The sequence below is a fragment of the Rhinolophus sinicus genome, chromosome 1 (assembly GCF_057876585.1).
Source record: "Rhinolophus sinicus isolate RSI-liver-muscle chromosome 1, RSI-T2T, whole genome shotgun sequence".
Lineage (NCBI taxonomy): Eukaryota > Metazoa > Chordata > Mammalia > Chiroptera > Rhinolophidae > Rhinolophus > Rhinolophus sinicus.
In genome coordinates this window covers 145,040,743-145,068,097 of record NC_142501.1, presented here as the reverse complement: position 1 = coordinate 145,068,097, position 27,355 = coordinate 145,040,743, and the positions used below count along the sequence as shown (strand labels likewise).

Sequence of the window (27,355 nt, the reverse complement as noted above, 5' to 3'; positions counted from 1 at the left end):
GAGGCCAAAATATCTTTTTTTTAATGTCAGGTATTGTGCTTAACAGAAGTTTATGGGACAGAGAAAGACAAGACCAGGTTGGATAGATGGTGCCTACATTAGAGGATATTCCTCTCAATATTAGTATTTCAAATGCTTTCTTGGGTGTTCTGGATGTTTCTGCATCTCAGAGAAATGCTTTGTAATGAGATCTCTTGTGAACTGGGAGAAGGAGGATTGTAAAGCAGAGTGTAGAAAAAGAGAAACCAGCAGGATGCTCTGACTTTGATATTCTAGTGACTGGTTGGTAACTGTGGAAATAAGGATCTGGAAATTGATTCCCTTAAAATCATCTGGTCTCCAGTGTGAAAACTGCTGGATTAAGGTTTAATCTTTTATCATTAGATTATAGTCTTGAATCTTCTGCTAAGTAATATTTATCTGCTTTTTAAGTTCACCTTAAGGTTCTTCGTTATAGTGCATTGATTACTCCTATTTCTCTGTACTCTCTTTGAGTGAGGATTCTTTTCCATTTTTCCTGAGTATGTCCTCAGTGGAGCAGTTTTTTATTCTTCTTCTTTTAATGTGTATTTTTTTTCTTATTTATAGTCCATTCCCTTCAGGTTTTGATTTTTTTTCTATTGCATTAGATATTGTCTGTTGGTTCATCATTCATTCATAAAACAGGATATGTTGCAAAAATACAATTGCCACAGGGTATCAATCTTCATTGTATTTCAGTGACTAAAACTCCATGAGGGCAGGAATGTGGTGTGTTTTCATCATTGGAGCCTATGATAGTGAGTGAATGAGGAAGGAACAGAATTTCTTCAACTTTTTTCCTTAATATTATAGAACTGCTAGTTATAAAAGAACCAAATTAATAAGTTGTAAAGTCTCTTATTTTTGTTAATTAATAGTGAAAATAGTACTTTTCTGATAGAAAGGTAATTAAAATGCTTTTAATATTGTGGTAAGAAGCGTTAACATTTCTGATAAATTCTACTGTAATTGTTAACAAAAGTTAATGGCCATGATTGGACTGTTTCATAAAATCATACTGGAAGCACAGGGTAATAAAAGCACCTGCATCATAGGGGTGTCGTGAAGATTGAATTAGTTCACACATGTAAAGCACTTAGAACACGGCTTCACATGTAGTAAAGTGCTTGGAACTATTAATTAGTAATTGAGAATGATGCTAAGATTGACTTCTTTCCCATCATCCTGACTTATGATGGTCAGTTGGTCAATTCATCCATCCAGAGGGAGGCTGGCTCTTGGCCCAGGACAGTCTTCCCACAGGCCCTTACAAAAGCTCCCTGAAAGGATCTTCCTCCACAAGAACTTACCTCAGTTTCCTCCTGAAGAGTCCTCTCTCAGACCCTTGAGGGTAGGGGGCTAGGAAGAGCTTCAGAATGTTGTAGTCAAGTAGTAAGGGTTTAAAATGGGCTGTGTTTTTCAGCCCTATGTGACTGCCTCAGGGCAAATTGCTTTTACCCCTTATGTTCTTCCCTCAGAGATGCCTCCTCTCATCCCTTTTCTTATTCTGAGCAGCAACACTAGACTTCTGTCATTTCCATACACATGCCATATTCTCTCCTACCTTTGGCTTTTTGAACACGCTGTTGCCTTGGGATGAAACACGTTCTTTCTCTCCCTTCTCCCCTTGCTTTATTTGGCCAGATCCTGCTTGTGCTCGTATTAAATGCCCCTCCTTTGGGGGGCCTCGTCTAACCAATTTCCACCAGACTGGTTTGTATCTCTGCCAGGCTTTCTCTTCATGCCATCATTCGTAATTCTTAAAGCCTTTCATCCCATTTGGAGTTGCTGTACAGAGTGAGCTCCCAGAGGGGTTGGTGGGATCTGACATGTTTATTGCTGCGTTCCCAATTCCTGGCACAGAGGAGGGCACAGTTAATGTTGTATATACATGGATGGGGAAAAAATACTGGAGGTATTGTTACTTAGAATTTGGTTAACATTATTTCCACAGCTGTCTTTGTTTTACAGAATTTTTATTTCTTTTCTGTGAAGCTGCTGAAACTTAGAAGCTGATTTTGTCACAGTGTAAGATGCCTTTGGAAAAATCTGCATTCCTCTTAGATGAATCTTTAGAACTTGGTGAGTTTCACTAGATACCTTCAATCTTCATTTTGAGCTCAGAGGTATGCCATCTTTTTTTCTTCCCTTTTTTAAAAAAAATAATAATTATTGAGTATAGTGGATTTGAGCATAGGACAAAGTATTATAAAATATTTAGGGCATGATCTGTTTCCTTGATAGTTTTTAATTACCTTTAGAACTTCATTCTTATGAGGAGTGAAAAGTTATTCATTGGTAAGATTAATGATATCCACATGTAAAGTATTTTCAGCAATCCTGAAAATTTTTAAAGTTAATGCTCAAAAGTAAGAAATGACTTTTTGTCTTTTTTCTGAGATAAAGAAAGGTAATTTGCAAGTGACTGAAAAGTAGAATAAAAATTATTTCCTATCAGATTTTAGGTTTAGCGATAAAGAATCAGTTGATTAAGGTAAAGAAGGGCCAGTCACCTTCTGTAGCTCCAGCTTACAAGTGAGTCCATCAAGGGTCTGCATACTACCAAATCCATCCTGCTGCTTGTTTTTTTATGACTTGTGAACTAAGAATAGTGTTTACGTTTTCAAATTATTGGGGGAGAAAGTCTTAGAATAATACTGTTTTGTGACATGTGAAAATTATATGAAATTCAGATTTCACCATCTATGAATAAAGCTTTATTGGAACACAGCCATCTTATTTTTTATGTATTGTATATGATTGTTTTCAAGCTATAGTGACAGAGGTAAGTAGTTGCATCAGAGGCCTTAGGGCCCAGAAAGCCAAAAATATTTACTATGTTACCCTTCTAGAATAAATTAGCTGACTTCTTCTCTCCATGGTTGAAGTTTTTATAGATTGGATGCTATAAGGTTTAAGAGATGAGTGGGAGGAAATTAGAGGGAGTTTACTTATTTATGCTTTTTTCTATCCTGGAACCCATATTCTCATTAGACTGACCTGTTTTGCTATTTTAAAATAGAAAATAAATCAAGAGAAATCAACTCTCCTATTACTTTTCTTCCAAAATGAATGTATATTGAAAGAAAATTAGTACAGTATTCTCAGTTTTAATCAGGTTTTAATGTTACCATAATTTCTTAAACACTTAAAAGATTATACCTTTTGTACAGTTTCTTTTTTTCCCTAATGTATGGAGATTACTTGTTAGTTTTTAAGTGAAAGTACTAATACATAATTTGAAAACTAGTTGGTGACTGCCTCAGTGGAACAAAGTTAGCATGCTGGGGATGAAGGTGTGCGGTCCCTTTTGGAGTCAGTGGACTTGCTTGGATGATGATCTTAAGGACCTTAAGGATCTTAACCAGTCTGACACAGGCTGGTTAAGTCCTATATTACATAAAAGGCCATGATTTTAGTATCTACCTTTCTTGTCCTTCTACAACACTTAATAGTTTTGTGACTTTGGACACATTTACCACTCTAAATCCTAGTTGCTTCATAATCAAAATAGGGAAAAATAATACCTTTCTTGTCTGAAAGAAGGAGCCTTAGGCTTACTAAATTATAAGTTGCTAAGGGTAGGTACCGTGCCTGTTTTTTTTAACCACTGGATCCCCCTGTAGCTATTGTAGGCATGGTACATAGTTGGCACACAGTGGCTCTCATAATTGTTATGTCTATGCACGATCACAATAATTCCAGTTTCTTTAAAGGTTTTTCTTACTGGGATTGGGTGTTTTTGTTAACTGTAGAAGAGAATTTTGTTGAAAACAGCAATTTTCTCTGGATCCATTCTTTACAGATAGTCATCAAATCATTGGCCAGATTTGTTACATTGATTATTCCAGGGGTGCCAAAAAAATGTATACACATGACTTGTATTCATCTTTTGTTATTGATACGTATTGAGTATTACAATTTTAATTGTTTTTTCCTTTTTTTAAATGTGTATACATTTTTTTGGCATCCTCTGAATATTTCTTTTTAAATCTTAAGAGGCCAAATAAACTACCCATCCAAGAATTACCAATCTCAAAGAAACCTAGAAGCCTCCTCATTGTAAAGCTTTAAAATGTATATATACTAAAAGCTACTCTTGGATAGGAAGACATTCTCATCTAAGTCTTCTGAAACTTTTCCCACTCTTCCACTGAATGTCTTTTTAAAATGAAACTTCCCTATATAATTTGTTCATGAAGCCAACTTTTAAAATCTTATGTAAAGATAAGATAGTTTAAAAGATACTTAGCTGAGGAAAACTATTCTAGATTAAAGGAGTTGAGAGGGAAATGATAGCTAAATGCAATACGTGACTTTGGACTGGATCATGTACTGGAGGAAGAAGAAAGCCCTAAAAGACTTCCTAAAAAAGTTGGAAAATACACATTAAATTAACATATTGTATAATTTTTAAGTATCCTGAAGTTAGTAACTAATATTGTTATTTTAAGAGAACATTTTTGTTCTTAGGCGGTACACATTGAAGTACTTAGAGGTAAAAGAGCATGATATATATGTACTTATGTGGTTCAGAAAATATGTTTATGATAAAGGAAATGATGCAAATATTAATTGGTGAATCTGAATAAAATGTATATAAGAGTTCTTCGAAGTATTCTTATACTTTTCTGAAAGTTTGAAATTATTTCAAAGGAAAAAGTTTAAAGAAGTTCTTTAGCAGTTATCCCAAAACCTAGAAATTGTGTCCAAGCAGTGTTGCTTTTAAATTATTACTTATTTCCATTAAAAATACGCTTTTATTCCTTGTATTTATGTTTTCCACGTTCTTTATCACATGCTCTGTTTACATGGTGGTGCTGTGATTGAACAGAGTTTTTTGTTGGGTGGTTTACGATTAACCATGTGGTCATCAATGCAGATGCTCTATTCTGTGATGCTTTACTGTGTTTCATAAGTTTATGATTTAGTGTTTTATAAAATGGATTTAGTTGTAGTAATGTGGAGATGAAATGAAATAGAACTTTGCAAATGTAAAAACTGCTCTGCCAAGATAAGATCTTTATAGTAACGGTATTCTTCTTCATTATCGCATCAATTATTTTAATCATAAGATCATAGTTAAATAACAAATAATATGATTTGGAACGTTAACAAATTTTAGGTATAGTCTATTAAATTTTTATCCTGTAATTTTTTTTAAATATTCACTTCAGCTCATCTCACATCAGCTCATTTTTAATAAATTAAAAATTTATTAGCTCCGTAAATATGTTTGTAAAAGTAGATCTGGTTTTATTAAATTTAATTTATCATATTTTGAAGGAAACTCAAGAATAAGAGTCTATTATAGTGTTTTTCAAAATAGCAATAATTGCAGACATTTTTTGAGCATTTACTTTGTGCTAGGCATTTTGTTCTAAGCACTTTATGTTTAATAATTTATTTCATTTTCATAACCACATAGCTTGATTTGCTGTTTTCAATTCTGGCTAAAATGGAACTTAGATGCTAAACCTCAGGAGCCTTGAGTTGTCTTACCTCGTTTTGCCAAATACAAACTATAGGAACTGGTGATCTGGAACTTAATATAGAAAAATTGATCAACTATATTTATGTTAAGAAAAAAATCCATCTTAGTATTTTCTAGTTTGTGAACATGGGATAGGTCTAACTTGAAGCTAGACTATCTATTGCCCTCATAATGTGGGAAGGATCCACATATCAAAACAATCTTGAGCAATTGTACTGAGTAATTGAAAAAGTTATTTCCCAACTCAGAGGCAGACTGTTGTAGAAACCTAGTTCTACTAGACTTCAATTTCACCAAGTAAAATAAAAATAAAAATAAAAATGAAAAAATCAGAGGACTGATACAGTATTGCTAACTTTTTAAAACTTTTTATATTGAATTAAAACATGCATGTTATGAAGTACATAAATCCTGAGTCCCATTTTGATGAAATTTTATAAAGTCTCCACTCACTAAACCAATACCAAGATCAAGATAGAGAACATTTCTGTCAGTCCAGGAACCTCCTTCATGCTCCCTGATAGTCATCACGCACTCCCACAGGTAACTGTTATCTCAGTTTTCATTCACTATTCATTAATATTGTCTGTTTTTGAACTTCTTATGTCTGTCTTTTTTGATCAACATCTAGTTTATGAGACCCAGGTTGATTCATATAGCGATAGTTTATACTTTTTCATTGCTTTTTAATACTTCATTTGTGTGTATATACCACAATTTATCCGTTTTACTGTTGATGAACATTTGGATCATTATCAGTTTTGGGCTATTATGAAGAGTGTTGCTGTGAGCATTCTTGAGCATGTCTTTTGGTGTACATATGTACGCATTTCTGTTGGATAAATATCCAAGAGTGAAATTACTGGCCTAGGGTATTTGGCTGCTTAGCTTTAGTAGATGCTCCCAGTTTCCCAAAGTGGTTGAGTCAATTTACATTGCCACCAACAGTGTATGAGTTCTTGTTGATCTACATCCTCATCAGCATTTGAAATTATTAGTGTTTTTAATATTAGCTCTTCTGCTGTATATGTAGTGAAAATATATTGTAGTTTTAATTCATAATTCCCTGATAACTTAAAAGGTTTAGCACATGTTTATATGCTTATTGACCATTTGGATATCCTCTTGAGAAATGTCTGTTCATATCATTTGCCCATTTTTCTATTGGGTTGTCTGTCTTACGGATTTTAGGATTTCTTTATTTCTAGCATAAGTTTTTTGTTGGATTAAGTATTAAAGCTGTCTCTCCTATTTCTTCATTCTTTTAATAGTTTGTCTTCATTAAGATAATTTCTTAATGAAAAAAGTCTATTTTATCAAAAAAGTCCATTTTAACCACTTTTGTGGTTAGTGTTTTTTGTATTTTAAGAAATCTTTGCCTGTCTCAAAGCCAAGAAAATACTCTCCTGTATTTTTCTCTATTAACTTAATTGTGTTAACTTTTACATTTAGGTTTAGGAATGGTATGTGGTAGGATTCATGCTTCATTTTATTTTCTGTATGGAAATCCATTTGGTCAAGCATTGTTTATTGAAAAGACTATCCTTTTCCTACTGTAATGCAGTAGTGCCTTTGTTGTAATTCAGGTAACTGTAATTCAGATTTATTTGTGGATCAATTTTTGGACTGTTTTGTTCCATTGTTATATTTGTTGTTCTGTTTGAGTGCCATACTCTTTTCATTATTGTAGCTTTAAATCCTCCAATTTTATTCTTTAAAATTGCCGTGTTTCTTCTCAGTCCTTTGAATTTCAGTAAAAGTTTTATACATAGCCTATCAGTTTCATAATCAAACTCTCTGCTTAATATTAAGCAAGTTTAATATTATTTATTATTTAATATTGCTAGCTTGATAATGAATCTGTAGGTCAATTTGGATATATTGGATATCTTTCAATATTGAGACTTTTAATACATTAGCCATGGTATATACATACCTTCGTACTCGTATATTTAGGCCTTTAAAAATTTATCTCAGAAATGTTTTGTTATTTTGAGTGTAGAGTTCTTATACATCTTTTGTTAACTTTCAAAGGTATGATAATTTTGGTGTTGTTTTTTTTTTTAAAGTTCTTGTAATTTGTAGATTCATTTACAGATGAAAGGATATGTAGATTTTGGGATTTGCTTCTATTAAGATAATGCAAAGAGGAATGGGAAGGAAAGGTGTAGGGGCAGAATAGATGAAAAAAACGATTGACCATGATTTGATAATTGTTGAAAATGGGTGATGAGTATATGGGTTAATTATACTATTCTTTTTTTCACTTTTGCGTGTTTGAAATTTTCCTTAAAACAATAGATTTTTAGAAATGTCATGACTACAGTAGATTGAAATACACATATATAAGAATCCAAAAGTTCATAATAATACTTTTAAAAAAATGCTCTCATTACACAGCACAATTCGTTGGTAAATGAAAGAATCAATAATTTATTATTCTTTTTCTGCCCAAATTATATTCCAGAATAACCAAATAGTTAGGAAGGAAAGTGTACCTTTACAGAAGTATCACAGCTGATAAGAAATGCTGGGACAATGATGGTGTTAGAAACTCACCACCGGACAGCTTCTAATGATATCATGGATCTAGATAATCATCAGTCAGTGACTACTTAAAGCCATTAAGTGAAAAGTCTGTTGACAAATGGATGTAATGCAAGGGATAAGCCAAAATGGAGTAAGACCCTCTCTCTGATGGGTTAGAACTAAAAACTGTCAATAGAATACCAAAAGCAACTATCTGAAGAATCTGAAAATTAGTAATAGAATGCAAATTGAGAAGGGAAGTCATAACTTGAAAAATAATAGTCTGTATAATGGTGAGTTTACCTTATTTTCCCCCCAGCTTTGACCCAATGGTGGGCTGAATTGTGAAATTCCACAGGGGGTGTAGCAGTTAGCAGAAACTCCAAGAGAAACCCCTATTTCTAGACAGCGGACAAGGAAAGGGGATATTTTCTTTTTCTCTCCTATACTTGCCCTGAGACCATCTCTACCTGTAAAGTTGCATTGCCATGGTAGCACAAGCACGTACAACTCTGAGAAAAAACCATTTCTCTGGTCAGAGGAGTCAGGAAAGAGGCCCTTGGAAACAGGAGCATGCTGGGGGAATCCCAGAGAGCTGATGTGAGAGGAGATTCCCTAATTGTGAGTATGAACCCACAGAGGTCGTCCCTCACAAATGAGCTACACATGCACAGGACAGACCCAGCAAAGACTTAGAAAACTGAACTACAATATAAACTACTGTTCAGATCCCAGACTTGTCCCTGAGTGCTGCATGCAGAGGAGAAACCCAAATAGCATAGTAAAGGCTTTGAAAGCTGAACTGACATTAGAACTACCACCCATAAAAGGCAAGATAGATGGAATTGCAGTCTAAGCTTAAACAAAAAAATCAAATTCTCCAGAAGATGTTAATAGAATCTAGAGTTTCATAACATAATTTTCAGGATGACTAGGCTATAATCTAAAATTACTTGACATACAAAGAAACAGGAAAATCTGACCATTTTTTAACGGAAAAAGACAACAAATAGATGCCACCCTAAGATAATACAGATGATGGAATTATCAGAAAAATACTTTAAATCAACTGTTAAATCTGTGTTCTATGAGATAAAAGTGAATACTCTTGAAAGGATGGAAAGATATTCTTTTATAGGAAACCCTGTAAAAGAATTAATTGGGAATTTCAGAACTGAAAAATACAGTAGTATATGAAATACAAATTTACTGAATGGGCTCAATAGCAGGCTTGAAGATAATCAGTAGAAATCTCAAATTGTGTGTCTTCTATTATATATCAAAGGTATAGCTTGGTTTTGTAATACTTAAATCCAGGTTTTACTCTGTGAAACCTGACCATAGGCCTTCTGGGTGTGAATTTTTGTGCCATTTAAACATCCTTTTTATCCGTAATTATTACTAATACTTGCATACTGCAAAGAAGATGTGTCTGTGCAATTTGAGCCCATCTCCCTTGATACTCCACAGATTTACGAGTATATAGGATCTTGGCCTGCCATTTTCCCAGACCTTCATTTCAGGTGAGGATAAAGCAGTCAGTCAGTGGGTTAAAAAAAGAATCATCAACTAAGGGTTAAATACATCTACATACATTTATTTATTTGAAAATTTTGAAAGGAAATAGGGATAGAAAAAGAGAAGTGGATAGCATATATATAAATTGTATATTGAACAATTTTATAATTTAAAGGAAGTAAATTTTATAAATATAAATGTAGATAAAATTATTTTGGAGAAGTTTCAAAAACGCTTGTGTTTTTATCTTTGTTTCGAATCAGGCAGATCACATGCTGTCCTAGCTCATGTGAGGTATAGAGGGATAAGGTACTTGAAATTGAGAATATGGAGAGGTGTGTGATTATTGGAATGGTGAATTCTAGAGTAACTCCAAGGGAATAAGTGGGAGATAAGATGGAATATAGGATTGTTGGAGGAGAGGAGATCAAGGAACTGACAGGCCGAGAAGTTGGAAGGATCATTTATGTAGATACTAAAATCTAAAAACAGTGACAAAAGAGGTGTTGGAGAGAGTGACAGCCCTCAGGGAATGAGGGGGCTTGTTCTGGGGGTTTATGAATGGTTACAACAAGGAGAGGATAATAGGTGATATAGTCTGGAGGCAAGCGAGTCAAAGCTGGGGATTTAAGGGAGGGGAGAGGGAATAATCAGGGCCTAGTCATATGAGATGTGGGATAGGAAACGTCCATTATTTGAAAGGACTGGAGCTAGAGCAGAAGTCCTAGAGGAGAGGGAAATTTCCATTTGTGCAAAAAAGGTGAAGAGTGTGTACAGCAACACTATTGAGGAAATAGAATGTTCTGCTAATGATGTAGCGTGAGTTCAGTGGATGCAGTTAAAGGACTTTGGAAATCGGGAAAGGAAAAGAAAACAAGTCAATGTAGGGTTATACAGAGTATATAGGTTCAAGAATCCAGGTGATGGGGGACGAACTTTGGAGTCTTCGGCCTCTCCTGGTGACTGACATAAAAGGAAAGTAGGGCATAATGGGATTAGTTTTGATGGTTTTCTAGATAGATTATTGTAAATATTGAGGGAGAGAGTTTGGGAAAGGCAGGTTTATTGAATAGCCAGAGTTGGACCTGTATTAAATTTGTATTGCTGCCATACAAATTACCACAGACTTAGTGGCTTAAAACAGTACAAATTTATTACCTTATAGTCCTGCAGCTCAGAAGTTCTGCATGGATCTTCACTGGGTTAAAATCAAGGTGTGAGCAGGGCTGCATTCATTTTGGAGGTTTTGGGGGAGAATCTGTTTCCTTGTGTTTTTAAGCGTTTAGAGGCTGCCCACATTCCTTGGCTGTGGCCACCTTCCATCTTCAAAACCAGCAACATTGCATCTTTCTAACCGTACTTTTTTCTTCTCTGTCTTCCTGACTACAGTCAGGAAAGGTCCTCTGCTTTTGAAGACTCATGTGATTACATTGGCCCACCCAGTCAACCTAGGGTAATCTCCCCATCTCAAGATCTTCACCATAATCACACCTGCAAAGTCCCTTTTTGCCATGTATGGTATAATATATTCACAGGTTTCAGGGATTAGGGCATAGTCCTTTTAGTGGATCCATTATTCTGCCTATCATAGGGCCCCCTCTTTTTCTGCTGATACTAATGTAGAGGCATGGTGCAGGGTGGTGTAAGTGTAGGGTTATGGTACCTAGTTCACTGTGTAGTTCACTCTGAATTTGGCTCTCCCTGAACCTCTAGGTCTTCTGTAGGGCTCATTTGAGGCTGGTGACAGGCTCAGGTCTCAGTCTCATCTCTGGAAAAGGAGTAGGAGGCTCGTGTGGACCAGACCTGTTCATTACATGAATAAGGAGCTGAGGCATTATTTGAAGAAATACATTAGTTGAGTCATTTGAATAGTCTTGTGTGCCACTAAGAGCTGTATTAATTTTTCAATTTTTGTTTATTTAATGAGGCTTCAAAAATACCTCATGTCTAGACGTATGACAGTCTACAGTTTTGGTATCATTTGATGTTTGTCATGAGCCAGAGTGTTCTCTAAGAGGTCTGTTTCATGAGGCTTTGGTTTGGGTGTATTTTTTGTTCTTACTGTCAATTTTTAATTTAAATTGGTCTTAAAAACTACAGTAGAGTCAAGAATGTGTTTCATCTTCCTAATAGTTTACATATATTTGTAGAGGTAGTCTCATGTTCCCATTCAGTATTGAATAAATTGAGAACTACTGTTTAATTTTATCTTTATTCAAGCATTAAACAATTAATTTTAAAAGTTTTTGGGTCTTCACAAGTTAAAATTGTTCTCAGAAATAATTTTTTTTAGCTATAATACAATTACTTAGTAATCTGCAGAACAAGTTAGAATTTTTAATAAATTGTGATAAACATAGTTAAGGATTATTGCTTAGTTTTATAATTTACCAGTCAAGTAAATTTCAGCACTGCGTTTAATTAATGCTAATAGATCCATCAGTCTCAGAAATATTTGTGATATCAGATTTAACTAACCTAAATTCCAAAGTAGGTCAGTGGGTCAATAGGTTATTAGGTTAGAGAAAGATTTATTGTGGTTTCCATTTTTTTTTAAAACCCAGGTTCCTGAGTTAACCATTTATAATAATAATTTAAAAATTGTTAATAGACGAAATTAAAAGTATTTTTTAAGTTATATGTGAACACTACATAAAAAAATCTTTGTTACTCATGTTAAGAAAAGTCTTTGTTATTCATGTTACTTTGTTACTTTTGTTCTTTGGAATGGATGAGCATGTATTTTATGTTCCTTATGTATAGCCAGGGCTCTAGTATTAAGCAATTAAAAGAAAAGGAAAAGGAAAAGAAAAAGGCAGCTGTTAAAAGGAAAAGAAAAAAGGCAGTTTTTCTGGTTATAAAAATAATGCATATTCTGGGAGAAATTTTAGAAAGTACTACAGAAAAGATTTTTTAAAAAATCCATGAGCTAATTACTCAAGCATACCACAGTTGGTATTTCTGGCATATTTGGATTTATGTTTGATATACTAGCGTTTTGATGCTACTGTTATTGCTGTTGGATGTTAAATTCTTTCTAGCTTTTAGGACATAGGTTAAAGGACAAATATTTTAAAGCTGTTGATATGTCTCCCCAAACTTTTGTCAGTGAAAGAACATTGCTAATTAAAATTGACAGGCTTCTGAAGTTCTTTCCATACCCCAAATTTTAATTTAGTAAAATTCACCCTAATTTTCTTTCTTGAAGGTGAAAATAAAAACTAAAGTAGATACAGACACAACACGCATACATACACACACCCAAAATGGGGAGATGGGAGGAGAACAAAATGTGAAGCAGCCATAATCTGAGTAGTTGGTTCCTTAATAAATATTATTTAAATAGGGTCATCAGTCACTATGGGGTCATGACTTTTTCTGTATTAGTCGATAACAGAGACTTCAATGAAAGTAATTCATATACAGTCATTAGAATTGTTAAAGCCATCATTTGATTAAAGTTTTACTTTTATCAGTTAAATTTTCCAAGTGCTTCATTATAAGGAATACATGTTTAGAACAATTGAGGACTAATTCATAGTGAATAGAGTACAAATAGTAAATACTATGGCAGCCCCTGTGCAGTTGTTATTGTTGGACCACGTCATTAGTCTGTGTCAAGGTCTGTTACAGGAAAAGGCCTAAGAAATTCTTTGTTGTTAACTAATTATTTCAAATTATTAAGTGTCTATAAGTCAACAACTCTTCTTAAATCCGTAAGAGAGGGGAGGACATAGGGCAAACCACTGCCCCCCAAGATTGGAGAGTCAGACAGGCGAATACAAGGAATCAAGGCTTTCCAGCACACAAATCACAAGCTGAAACCACCTCAGGAACAGTGCTGGGTAGGAAACCTGAACGGTAATTGACTAGTTGCTGGAGGCTCACTGTGGACAACTATGATAGTTAAAAACTCCAGGGAGACCTGATCATAAACTCCAGGAGGACCTGGGGCCCTCACAACATTGTGAGATTTAACATTTACTTTGAGGAACTTGACCAGGTTCCAACAGTAAATGTTAGAGAAAAGCCCCCCTTGCTTTCAGCATGGGGAGGGAAAAAGGAACACTTTTGAAATATACCAGAGGACTCGTGTTAACAAGGCGTGCATTCAGGGGAAGATAGTTAACTGGAGCCTAACCTGTTGGGGTATTATCAAAGCCTAAATGACCTGGAAGAAGGGAAATTCCCAACGCCAGCCCCGTTTAGCCTTCCACATGGGAGAAGGGAAATATCCAACTCTAGCCCACTTGAACTATTCTATCCTACCAACGAGGGAGGCAAAACAAAACAAAACAAAAACAAACAACTGAGAAACACCTGTGAAGCTCATAGTCCAGAGGCATAGGCTCACTGAAAGACTGAAACCTACTAGTGGAACTATAGAATGCTTCCTTCACCCCACATGTCACTGCCACATTACTAAAGGCCTATTTACAACCGTTCCTTTTACTCAGTATATCATGTCTAGCAATCAAGAAAAAATTACAAGACACACCAAAAGGAAAAAAGCACAATCTGAAGAGACACAGCAAGCATAGGAACCAAGCATGGCAAGAATGTTTGAATTATCAGACAAGTATGATTATTCATAATATGCTAAGGCTTCTAATGGATAAAGTAGGCAGCATGCAAGGACAGATGGGCAATGTAAAGCAGAGAGATGGAAATCCTAAGAAAGAACCAAAAAGAAATATTAGAGATAAGCACTGTAACAGAAATAAAGAATGACTTTGATGGGCTTACTAGTAGACTAGACGTGGCTGAGGAAAGAATCTCTGAGCTAGAGGAATCTCAGTAGAATCCTGGAAAACTAAAAAGATTGCAAAACAAAGACTGAAAAAAAAACCCACCCCAGAATATCCAAGGATGATGAGACAACTATAAAAGATATAACATGAATGCAATGAGAATACCAGAAGAAGAGAGAGAGAAAGGAACAGAAGAAATGTTTGAAACAATAATGGTTGAGAATTTCCCCCACATTAATGTCAGACACTAAACCACAAATCCAGGAAGTTCCCAATCCACCAAGCAGTATAAATGCCCTCTCCCCTCCAAATGACACCTTGGCATGTCATTTTCAAATTACAGAATATCAAAGCTAAAGAAAAAATTCTAAAAGGAACTAGAGGAAAAATTACACCTTACTACAGAGGAAGCTCCATATCTATTGAACAACAACTACCTGTATCCCCCTCTCCCAAGCCCCTCGCAACCACCATTCTACTTTCTACTTCCATGAATTTGACTACTTTAGATATCTCATTTAAATGGAATCATGCCTTATTAGTCCTTCTGTAACTGGTTTATTTCACTTTGCATAGTGTCCTCAGGGTTCATCTATGTTGTCACATATGACAGGACTTCTTCCTTTTTTAAGGCTGAATAGTATTCTATGGTGTGTATATACCACATTTTCTTTAACCATTCAATCTTTCAATGGACATTTAGGTTGTTTCCTGTTCTTGGCTATTCTGAATATGCTACAGTGAATATGGAAGTACAGTTATCTCTTCAAGATCCTATTCTCAGTTCTTTTGGGTAAATATCCTGAAGGGATTGCTGGATCATATGGTATTGCTATTTTTAATTTTTTGAGACGTTTATGTTGTTTTCCATAGTGGCTACACCATTTTACAGTCCCACCAACAGTGGACAGGTTCCAATTTTTCCACATCCTTGCCAGTACCTGTTAATCTCTGATTTTTTGTTTTGTTTTTATAATGGCAATCATAATAGATGTGTGATGATATCTGATGGTTTTGATTTGCGTTTCCCTCATTATTAGTGATGTTGAGCATCTTTTCATATACATGTAAGCCATTGTATGTCTTCTTAGGAGAAATGTCTGTGTAAGTAATTTGCCCATTTTTTAATCAGGTTTTATGTTTGTTCTTTTGCTGAGTTGTAGGAGTTCCTAATATATTCTGGATATTAACCCCCTATTAGAGAAATGATTTGCTAATATTTTCTCCTGTTCAGTAGGTTGCCTTTTCATTTTATTGATGATTTCCTTTGTTGTGCAGAAAATTTTAGTTTGATGTAGTCCCACTTGTCTACTTTTGCTTTTATTTCCTGTGCTTTTGGTGTCATATCCAAGAAATTATTGCCAAATCAAATATCGTGAAACTTTTCTGTGTTTCCTTCTAAGAATTTCATAGTTTTAGATCTTACATATAAGTCTTTAATCTATTTCAATTTGATTGTTTTTGGTATGGTGTAATATAAGCGTCCAGTTTTATTGTTTTGCATGTGAATATCCTGTTTTCCCAGCACCATTTTTTGAAGAGACTATCTTTTCCCTTTATTTAGTCTTGGCACCCTTGTTGAAGATTATTTCACTGTATAAGCATGGGTTAATTTCTGGGCTCTGGTTTCTGTTGTATTGGTCTGTATGTCTGGCTTTATGCCACTACCATACTGTTTTGATTACTATGGCTTTGTAATGTTTTAAAGTCAAGAAGTGTGAGGCCTCCAGCTCTGTTCTTCTTTCTTAAGATTGTTTTGACTATTTGAGATCCTTTGTGATTCTGTATGAATTTTAGGAGTTTTTTTTCCCTATTTCTGCAAAAAATACCATTGAGATTTTTGTAGAGATTTTGTTGGATCTGTAGATCACATTGGGTATTATGGACATTTTAACGATACAAATTTTTCCAGTCCATGAACATCGATGTCTTTCTATTTATTTGTATCTAATTTAATTTCTTCAGTGTTTTGTAATTTTTAGTGTGCAGTTCTTTCACCTTTTTGGTTAAGTTAATTTCTAAGTACGTTATTCTTTTTTATGCTATTGTAAATGGCATTGCTTTCTTAATTTCCTTTTCAGATTACTCTTTGTTAGTGTATAGGAATGCAACTGATTTTAGTATGTTAATTTTGTGTCCTGCAACTTTGATGTTAGTTCTGACAGTTGTTACGTGTGTTTGTAGCCTTTAGTGTTTTCTACATATGGGGTCATGTCATCTGTGAACAGATCATTTTACTTATAACTTTCTGATAGGCCTTTTATTTCTTGCCTAATTGCTCAAGCTAGGACTTCAAAACTGTATTGAATAGAAGTGGTGAGAGTGGGCATCTATCATGTTCCTTATCGTGCTGGAGAATGTTTCATATGTACTTGAGAAGAACGTGTATTCTGCCGCTGTGCGGGTGGAATATTCTGTATATGTCTGTTAAGTCCATTTGGTCTGTAGTGTTTGTCAAGCCATCTGTTTCCATATTGATCATCTGTTTGGATATTCTGTCCATTATTGAAAGTGGGGTATTGAAATCTCCTGTTGTATTGCTATGTATTTCCCTGTTCATTTCTGTCAGTGTTTGCTTCAGATATTTGGGTGCTCTGATGTTGGATGTATATATATTTATAATTATATATTCCTGATGAATTGACCTTTTCATCATTATATAATGCCCTTTTTTTTTCTTGTGACAGTTTTTGACTTAAAGTCTATTTTGTCTTATATAATTATGGATATAAATATGGCCACTCCTCTCTTTTAGTTATCATTTGCATGGAATATATTTTTTCCAGTCTTTCGCTTTTAGCCTCTGTGTGTCCTTAAATCTAAAAGTGGAATCTCTTGTAGGTGGCATATAGCTGGGTCTTTGTTTTTTTAATCCGTGTAGCCGTTCTATATTTTTGGATTTCTAACTTTAATCCATTTGCATTTAATTACAGACAGGGAAGGCCTTAATATTGCCATTTTGTTTGTTTGCCTGTCTTGTAGCTTTTTATCACTTGATTCTTCTCTTGTTGTCTTCCTTTTTGGTTCATTGATTTTTGTTGTTGTTGTGACATGTTTGGATTCCTTTCTCATTTCCTTTTGTGTATCTTCATCCTCTATAGGAATTTTCTTTGTGCATACTGTGAGTCTTACATAAAACATCTTATATTTATAACAATATATTTTAAGTTGATAACAGCTTTACTTCAATAACTCTACTCTTCTCTCCCCCCATCACACTTTGTTATTGATGTCACAAATTACATCTTTTTATATTGTGTATCCATTAACATTTTTATAGTTATATTGGGGGTGCCAAAAAAATGTATACAAATTGACACTGTAGTCAATGTTGCTCAAGCAGTAGATTGCCATAATTAGAAGTGTCTGGACGCTGATGGTAACCACTTTGAGCACCTCTTGTCAAACGTGACTTGTATTCATCTTTTTGTTATTGGTATATATTGAGTATTACAATTTTAATAACTTCTTTCCTTTCTTAAAATGTGTAGTTATTGTTATACTTTTGTCTTCTGTACTAGAATTAAAAGTGATTGTGTTAGAGTATTTTTAAATTATTTCCTTTTATAAATAATTTGTAGAGTTTAGTATGTTACACATTTTTATGATAAAGTTCTAAATTTTGTTATGTTTCAAAATTATCTTAAAACTTTTTTCATGATAAACATACAAGTTTATCAACTAGACTAATGAAATAAATCTAACAAATAAATGTTTTTCTTGTTTAAACAGAATTTTGAGACTGATGGTCAGCCATATAGAAGAATACATTGAGCCTATAGTTTTCTGAAGAATCAGTTCAAAAGATCCAAAAAATACAAAAGGTAATGATGGGGTTCTGTATTGGAATGTACTTTGAAATGACATTTTCCCAGAAAAATGTATTTTTAAAAATCTACCAATTATTTTGATACACTAGTTTGAGGAAAGTTGTATTTAAAATTTTTTGTGTGTTGTATTAATTTATCCCAAAACATTTGTTGTACCAGCTATCTTCAGATACTATTTTGGCTACTGGGAATATAGTGATGAACAAGACAGAAACTCCCTGTTCTCATGAGGATTGCATTCTAAAGAGAGGGAGGGCAAATAATAAACAAACAAAAATATTTTGTGGTTCTATGCAGAGAATTAGATAATGTGGTAGAGACTGGTGACTGCTTTCATTAGGTAGGTAGAGAAGCTCTCATTAAAGAATAATAATTCAGTTGAGCTCTGAATGGCAAGAATGTGCCAACTGTGTGAAGATCTGAGAGATGTTGCCTTTTTTGGGCAGTTATGATAGGAGGCAGTGAAACAAAAACCACCATGGAATGCTTAAGGAATAGAAAGAGCAAACGTGACTGGAGTGTAAGTGGGGAAAGACTATATGGAGTTCAGGTTGGAGAAGAAAAATGGAGAGGAACAGGTTTACTGAAGAAAGTCAAGTATTTTGCTATATATTTTAGACGCCTGTAAAACCTGTTGAAATATCAAAAAGGTAGTTGGATACATGACTCTAAAGAGAATCTGGTCTAGGGGTATGGAATTGGGAGTTATTGCCATAGAGAGATACTTAGAGTCAAATTTGGAGGAAATTATCTAGGGAGTGCACATAAATTGAGAAGGATTTAGCCCTGGACATGCCAGTATTAATCAGAGCAGAAGGAGCAGCCAGTGAGATGGATGGAAAAGCAGGAAAGTGTTCAGCCACAGAAGCCATGAAGAAGTATTGAATAGATGTAGAAATGGTTGGTTAGATCACATGCTACTAAGATGTCAACTAGAGAGTAAAGCAGCCATTAGACTGGGCAACATAAATGTCACTGATAACTCATATGAGTGAACAGTCTCAGTGAATGTGTGTGAGGATTGAAACCCTGATTAAAATTGGTGAAGAGAGAATGAGAAACTTACAGTTAAAGGTGGCAGACAATACAATTAAACTCAATCTCCTCTTAAAACTTCATTAAAACTGAAGTAAAAGGGTTTTTACAGAAGACAGGACTTCACAAGAAAAAAGAGAATGGGAGAGGAAACAATTACAACACAGTTTTAGAACCTGAAAAGCAAAAGGAAGTGTGGTAACTGTCTTGTAGTAGATCCTAGATTCCCAAGCCAGCTGTGGAAATACTGAGAAACAAAGTTAGTGGCACTTTAGAACTTGTAAAATGTTCAGGAATTGAAAGCACCCTTTTGCATATAGGAATGAGGATGGGACTAAAAGCAGGACAATTTGTTGCGAAACAGTTTAAGAGATGTTTCTATTCTATATGTCCTTCTCCTGACTTTGGAAACCCAGGCAACTACCGATTCTAGGTCACAGCAGAAGACGAGACTTATTCTCTAGCAAGAATAAAATAGAAGGGTATAAAACATAGTTGGGAATGGGGGTACCATATTAAAAATAGGGGGATTAAGAACCGAAGCTACCAGATTTTTATAATTTTCAGTCAATAGTTTAGAAGATTCGTCTCTGGGAATTATAAACAGCCTAAGAAAAGATCTGAAGATACTGATATTAAGAATTCCCCCAAAGAAATATTTTAATGTGATATTCCTGCAGTTAAGTTCACAGTCAGCAAGTCCTATCACATAGATCTTGAGTGATTTTTGTGATCTTGTGGCCAGAGATCACTAGATAGCTTAGGAAACCCTATTGTGTGAGAGTTCAAGACAATACCAAATGAGAAAAATACCAAGTTAGAGTAAATAGAGGCCAGTTTGGCAGGTGAAAAATTGAAACAAACACTAAACTATCATTTAATAGTTTCAGAGAGGTAATAGGAGATTATATATCCATGAAACATGAAAGAGAAACAATAAATTGAATTAGAAGTGAAAACTCAGTGGAAGGGCTGAAAAATAATGTTGATATATAAGTAAAGCAAAGAGAAAACGGGAGGGGGGAAAAATGGAGCTACTGTCCAGGATCGCCAGTGTTCAAAGAATAGGAGTTTCAGAAAGAGAGAATAGAGGAAATAAAAGGGAGAAATAGAGAACAGAGACTGATACTACAAAACTCTCTAGAACTAGAGGAAACAAGTTTCCAGGTACAAAGAGGCCATAGAATGACCAGTACAGATTGGAGAATTAGTTGTAACTGTATATATTGTAGGGCATGTCACTATTAAATTTTAGAACACGGGAACTCCCAAAATAAGGGAAATAGTAGGTCACATATAAAGGGTCCGTTATCAGAATGGCTTTGGACTTCTTAATAATACATCGGAAACCAGAAGATAATGAACCTTCATAATTCTGTGGGAAAGATGATTTCAAACTCAGTATTCAGTATCCAGCTATATACAATTGTTTAAGGATAGAGTAATGACAATTCAGGACTTGTGATGCCTCAAAAAAATTTATCTGCCATGTCTCCTTTCTTGGGCAGTCATTGTAGAAGGTACTCAACAAAAGTAAAAAAGGAAACTAAAAAAGATGAAGCCATACCAGAAGTAGGGAATGCAACTTAAATAGAGACCAAGGAAATCAGCAGGATGATAGTGAATAGTGATCCCCAGATTACAGCTGGTGACTAGTTACTAGAGAGCATCCATTTCCAATACTAGGAATAGGTTAGAAGGTGCCAAGAGAAATGGCTGCTAGAAGATTAAATTGGTAGAATGTGTAATGTTTGGAAAATATTAAGAATAGATTTAGGGAAGAGTTTGGTGCTGAAATGGTGATAAGTAGATAGAAAATGAGGTAAATAATAAAACAAGACAATTTTTAACTCTAGGGAAAACTACTCAGAAAGAGAAAGTAATTGTACTGTACTGTGTAGCTCAGCTGTGATTTGCATTTACAGAGTCATAATCATGTTAACTCTGAATATAACCACCAAGCTAAAATCATGATATCGGGAATTTGGGCAAGTGTGCATGTGTATGAGGTAAGGATGGGGGAGTCAGAGAGAGCTAAATTCTTCCTTTCTTGTGGAATTCAATAGAAACTGCCTAAAAAAATAGTATACTATTGAGAGCAAAAGCAAACACTTTTCATAGTTACGTTGGACAACAGAGATAAATTGGGACTGTGTAGACACCCTGCCTAAAACAAAAAGAAGCAAGAAGTAACAAAGCTTTTAAGCATAGGGGATTAACTACCAAAAGAAACAAAGAGATGAAAGTGGGAAATAGAGATCAAAGGATTTCTGGTTTTTAAATATGTCTTGTAAAACTGTTCAAATGCTTTAAACTGTGAACATGTGTATGTACGTTGGTGAAAATAAACAACCAAATTTTAAAATAAGAGAATGGAATTAAAGATGTTGAAATGGCAACAATACACAACTCTGACAACCAGTTTTCTTGTGAAAAGGAAGGCAGCACCTGAAGGGGGTTGGTGGGTCAAGGGAGTTTTTGTTTTTATTTTATTTGTTTTTAAAGATAAAATACTAAGATGTTGATCAGAATAATCCAATCATAGAGGAGAAAATAGTGATGTAGGAGTGGAAAGCCTTGAGATGTGACAGCAGCTGAGTTTCATAGGAGAAGTAGTATGTCATTAGATACTGCAGTTTATATTTAATACAGAATAATTTATTTCATACATAAGGGTTATTTTCCAAAGATGGACTGCCAAGCCCTGAAATTTTGTTACTTATGTGTAATATTGCATGCTGAATTAAAAACATATCTGCTTCTGTATTTGGTCAAGTTTGAATTAATTGTTTATAAAGTTTCTTAGTTACTGATATGTCCCCATTTGTTATATTTTTAAAGCTTGTTTTTAAACTGTTTATAAAAGACTTATGCTGCCCTTGCCCTCCATTGTTATAAAATAGTAATGTGGTGCTTACTCAGCTGGGAAATCATATCACTGAATGACTTTGAGCTCAAATTGCTTATGCAAAGGAGCATTTGATTCCTAGTTGTAACTTAGTCTATTATAATTTAATTGGTGAACTTTGGATTCTAATGGCTGCAACTGATCCTTTCAAGACAGTATTGCATACCATCTTGGCCTATTAATGTCAATATTTAAGAAACAGATTTAATAAAATTTAATCTATATTAGAGTATACACTTGAAATTCCTTGAGGTGTTTAGGGACATCACATGTCTTCCAAAACTGAATTAGAATCTATAGCATGTGCTAGTGTGACAGGTTAGTCTTTTTGTACTGAAAATGTGAGTCCTAGGGTAGTCCCCACACAAAAACCTTTGATTGTTTCCTCATTACCACTTTGCTTTGTTAAAATTAATTTGACACCATTTAAAAAAGTCAAGAGGAATCTTCCAACAATTGCTCTAGAGCAGGGGTGTCCAAACTTTTTTCAATGTTTTTTACCAAGGGCCATATGCGGTAAAATACACAAACAGCCGGGCCACTCACTCGAGGTGAAGTACGTATAGCTTCACCTGGTTTAAGTAAACTAAATATATTTTTGGAATTTGCTGCGGGCCAATTAACAATGGATTGCGGGCCACAGTTTGGACACCCCTGCTCTAGAGTACTTAGGCCTATTTCACTTCTTACCTTACCTTTCCCTTAAATATAACATGTCTATCAGTTGGCTGGAATTGTAAAGATCTTGGACTAGGCTGTTAAAGGTATAGTCTTATGTTCAGTTAGCTGGACAACAAATAATGTTTGGAAGAATATTGTTAACAATAGTAAAATAGCCTAATAAAGTATCAGTCTGTATCTTCTAAACCATTTCATATTCACTCTTACACTCAGTATGGCCCTTCCTGTAGTCTAAGACCTAATTCTTGGGGTCCTTTTTCTGTATTCTGGTTTGCCCTATTTTTCCTTTCGATAATTAAAAAGCACATATTCAGTGCCATTTAAGGCTTATATCTGGCCCTTGAAACTAAAACTGTTCTTTTTTTTAAATTCACCGATATTGGCTCTGTTAACCTTTGCTCTGTTCTAGTGACAGAACTGACCTCTATTATTACCATGATGATAACTATGTCTTTTGGACCACAGTGCTGTACTTAGGTGATCTTTCAAGTCGGTTCTAACTCTAAAATCCTGTAATTCTGAGTTCCATCTGCTGATGTTGACCCAGACACTTAAAATCAGTATTTTATCCTGATGCTATTGTTTTTAGTTTTACCTCTGACTCCCCAGTCATTTTCTTTTAAGAACTCTTAGCCTTTCATGTTTTCCTTCTACAGCCATAAAACCACATAGGCAGTGGATCGTCATTTATCTAGAGTTATCCCCCTTCCTCTCATGCATGTACATTTGAAAACAATAGAATATTTTAGAATCTCATGTTCATAGAACACCTTTAATCTTGTCTGGTTTAATTAAAGTTACACATTAATTTAGACTATTTTCTAAATTTTAAATAAAAATGTAGTTAAAGCAGAATTTTTTGTGCCTCAAAACTGTTAGGATATTTATTAGAATTCAGGTGGTTCTTCAATATTCAACTCATGACTGTCTGGCAAAGTATCTTATATAGATGAAACTTTACTTACACTTTAGGAAAAAACTGTGTAGTATGTAGAGAGACAAATTTTAGGCTTATGATTCAGTTTTAAACCAGTAAATTTTAATTCTTTTAATTTGGGCATACAACTTTTTATAATAAGGCTTTTCTCTACTTGATTTGCCTTCACCCCTCTATCAGTCCTATTCTCGTTTTATGCTCTAGTGATTAAAAGTTTAAGTTGTAACATACCTAGATTTTTCTCAAAAAAAGAAAAAATACTAAACCTCTTACATTTCTCAAATATAGTGCTCCCTCATCTCACAAAGGCCTGTGCTTTTGCAAATTGCTATTCCCGTGGCTTATAATCATTTCAACTATTACCTCTTCTGTCCTCTAATCTGTTACTTTTCAAACTTAAATGGCCATAGAAATCACATGGGGTGGGAGACCTTGTTGTGATGTATATTCTGATTCAGAAGGACTGGGTTGGGGCCCAAGATTCTGTCTTTTAACAAGCTCACACATGGTGTCAGTGCTGGTAGTCTCTGGACTGTATTTTCAGTAATAAGAATCTAGACCACCTGGCAAACTCATTGTTACCAAAGTATTTCCTCTGACACCGTCTAATATACCATCGTTATCCCTTTTGTTATAATTATTTAGGTATGTATCTCCCTGTTCAATTTCAGATTATTGCCTGTAGGGACTGTCCTTTATCTTTATATTCCCAAGCTTATCATATTAACAGAAAATAGGCTTGCAACAAATGTTCATTGCTGATTAGATGGTGTTATTACAGCCTATTTACATTGTCTAATATACTGAATATTAAGCATAAGTTCTAAATTATTATAGTAGAAAGACAATGAACTGTGAACCTCAGTTTTTTTCCCCTGCAGTCCTTTTTTAGAAAGAAGAAAAACCTCAAATGTACCCCAAGTCAAAAATATTTGCTTGAAAATAATGTCTTGGCCTTTAGTACAAACAAAAATATTTTGAAGTCTCTATAACAAAATATAGTGTTTCTCAAGATTACTATGCTTGTAGAATAAGTTTTTTAGAAAACTAATGACCGTTTATTTTTCTTTCCACCCAAGGAGAAGTACAAATGTCTACCACAAGACGAAAACGTAATATGTTATGTTGTTTACCGTAAGCTGTAGTAAAATGAGCTCGATTGTTGACAGGTATGTTTTTAGAGACTCCTATTTTGAAATACATAAAGCTCTTTTAAAATTCACTATTAATGGTCTGTATCAAATTGATAAAAGAAGTTTTATGTTTAAACATAAAATTACTGTTACATGTAATTTCCATATTGAGCAAGCATAAAGTAAAGTATGTTAATATTGTCTAGAGCCAAAGTTAAAAGCCTATGGCTTGTATTCTAAATGGGCCTTTGAACTGTAATTTTGAGTGATTTGGTAAAAGCTGCTCTGAAAGAAATTGTGACAATTGTAAATGTTTCTTTGGTACCTTCTGGAATCTTTTATCTCCTTATCTCTTGTCCTTTCCCCCACTTATTTACTGATGCTAACCCCATCCCATTAAGCATTTTAGTATTTGTGACTGTTCAGAGGTTACTATAATTAGGATTTCATTAGTTGAAATTATAATCTTTAAATCTTACTCTTGGAAAAAGGATAATTCTCCTTGTTATTTGATTTTAAGACTTTTTATTTTTTTGCATTTTAACATCTCTGACATTGGGATTCATCATACAGTTGGTTTATCATAGTTTAATTGGTAGTATTTTTTTTTCTTTCGGAGTGGTACATAAAATACTGATAAGTGTTATAGTCAGTAGTATCTGAAATTTGATGAAATATAGGTAACTTTTTTTATGCACCTCCTCTTTGACAGCTAGCTAATGTGCAGAATACTTTTTGTGTGTTGTTTTATTTAACTTCACAGTTATTCTATGAGATTTTACGGGTATGGGAACTATAGGTCAGAGAGGTTAAAAAATGTGTTTAAGGTCACATAGTAAGTTATAAGCTGGAATTATGACCTGCCTGACACTAAAGTCCGTGTGCTTTTATTATAGTATACTGTGTGATTCTTTCATAGATGATTATTTAAGAATTTTGTAGCTAGAGTTTGACACAGAAATGACTTTTGACATCTGGGGGCAGCTCATCTCCCTTTCCTATGAGATAGACAGTGAAAATATATACTCTACCAGCACTTAAGATCTAAGGGGCAAAGAGTTTCCTTAAGCCTGCTTGCACCAGTGCCATAGATTTGGGCTATGCCATAGTTTCAAGTGGAATCTATGTGTAGTCTTCTTCTCAGAAAGGATGTTTCTTCACTGCTCCTGTGAGATTAAATATGATTTAGGATTATACTTCTGAATGATTGCCAATTCCCATTCTAAACAATATGGCACCTAGGATGGAATCTTTGTATTTAGACTTAAAGCAATGGTTCTTTTTTTTTAGTCTTTATTAAATCTATTGGAGTGACATTGGTTAGTAAAATTACATAAGTTTCAAGTGTACAATTATATAATACATAAATCTACTTATTGCATTGTGTGTTCACCACCCAAAGTGAGTTCATTATTTTTCTATGATGAAAGTTACGGACTTTCTCCTTAATAAAATACATGTACATACCAAATTTTTCATAAATTTCAGTGCATACATGGAACCTCAAAAGTCTGTACATGGACCTCTATGATGCAAAATTTGTAGTTGATGTTAGTAGTGGGTCCAGCATGCACTTTATAGGCCACAGAAAGGTGTGAATAGGACTGTATAGTGAATTCATGTAAAAGCTTGTAAATCACCTGAAACTATTAAATATAGTTCCGTAGGTTAGGGGGTTAGGCACCAGTGCTCTTGATTTCATTTGTTACACTGCTCTTTCCCTACGTCTTCCCGTAACCAACCTTTTCTTGTCACTTAGATCTCAGCTCAAATGTCCCCGTAACAAGTCTTTCCGTAACCACTCAGGGTAAAGTAACTACCCCGTAATCAAAACATCACCCCCCCATTCTTTTTTTGTTTTTTATTTTTTTTTATTAGTTTCAGGTGTACAAAACAATGCAATAGTTAAACATTTCATCCCTCACAAAGTGATAATCCTCTTCCGCAATCTATTGCTCCTCTGACATCGTATATATCTATTATAATTCCATTGACTGTTTCCTATGTTATACTCCATATCCTGTGACTACATATATATTAAATTATAGTTGACATACAATATTATTCAGCTTCAGCTCCAGGTGTACAGTGCAGTGATGAGGCATCTACATCATCCATGAAATGGTCTCCCTAATAAGACAAGTGTCCATTTGACACCCTACAAAATCTTTGCAACATTATTGATTATATTCCCCAAATTGTCTTTCATGTCCCCATGGCCATATTGTAGTTACCAATTTATGCTGTCTAATCCCTTCTCCATCATTCCCACCCCCCATTTTTTTTTTTTTTTTTTTTTTAAGATTTTATTGGGGAAGGGGAACAGGGCTTTATTGGGGAACAGTGTGTACTTCCAGGACTTCTTTTTTTTCCAAGTCAAGTTGTTGTCCTTTCAATCTTAGTTGTGGAGGGTGCTGTTCATCTTCAAGTTGTTGTTCTTTCGGTCTTAGTTGTGGAGGGCGCAGCTCAGCTCCAGGTCCAGTTGCTGTTGCTAGTTGCAGGGGGCGCAGCCCACCAT

General features: G+C 34.5%; 1 protein-coding gene across 27 annotated transcripts in view; it reads left to right on the top strand.

The window, feature by feature from the left end:
• CLOCK (clock circadian regulator) overlaps positions 1-27,355 on the top strand; it is a 124,121-nt gene that overhangs the window by 35,460 nt on the left and 61,306 nt on the right. For 13 of the 27 annotated variants that reach the window (XM_019740117.3, XM_019740111.3, XM_019740100.3 and 10 more), the window contains 3 exons: positions 2,017-2,147; positions 18,046-18,137; positions 24,784-24,873. In XM_019740117.3, the coding sequence (XP_019595676.3) occupies positions 24,827-24,873 (47 nt within the window). In that variant the 5' untranslated portion in view covers positions 2,017-2,147; positions 18,046-18,137; positions 24,784-24,826. Of the gene's footprint in view, positions 1-1,992; positions 2,148-5,947; positions 6,059-15,016; positions 15,107-18,045; positions 18,138-24,783; positions 24,874-27,355 lie in introns of those variants that run through there. The other 14 variants (XM_019740115.3, XM_019740113.3, XM_074324542.2 and 11 more) reach the window with 8 other exon arrangements.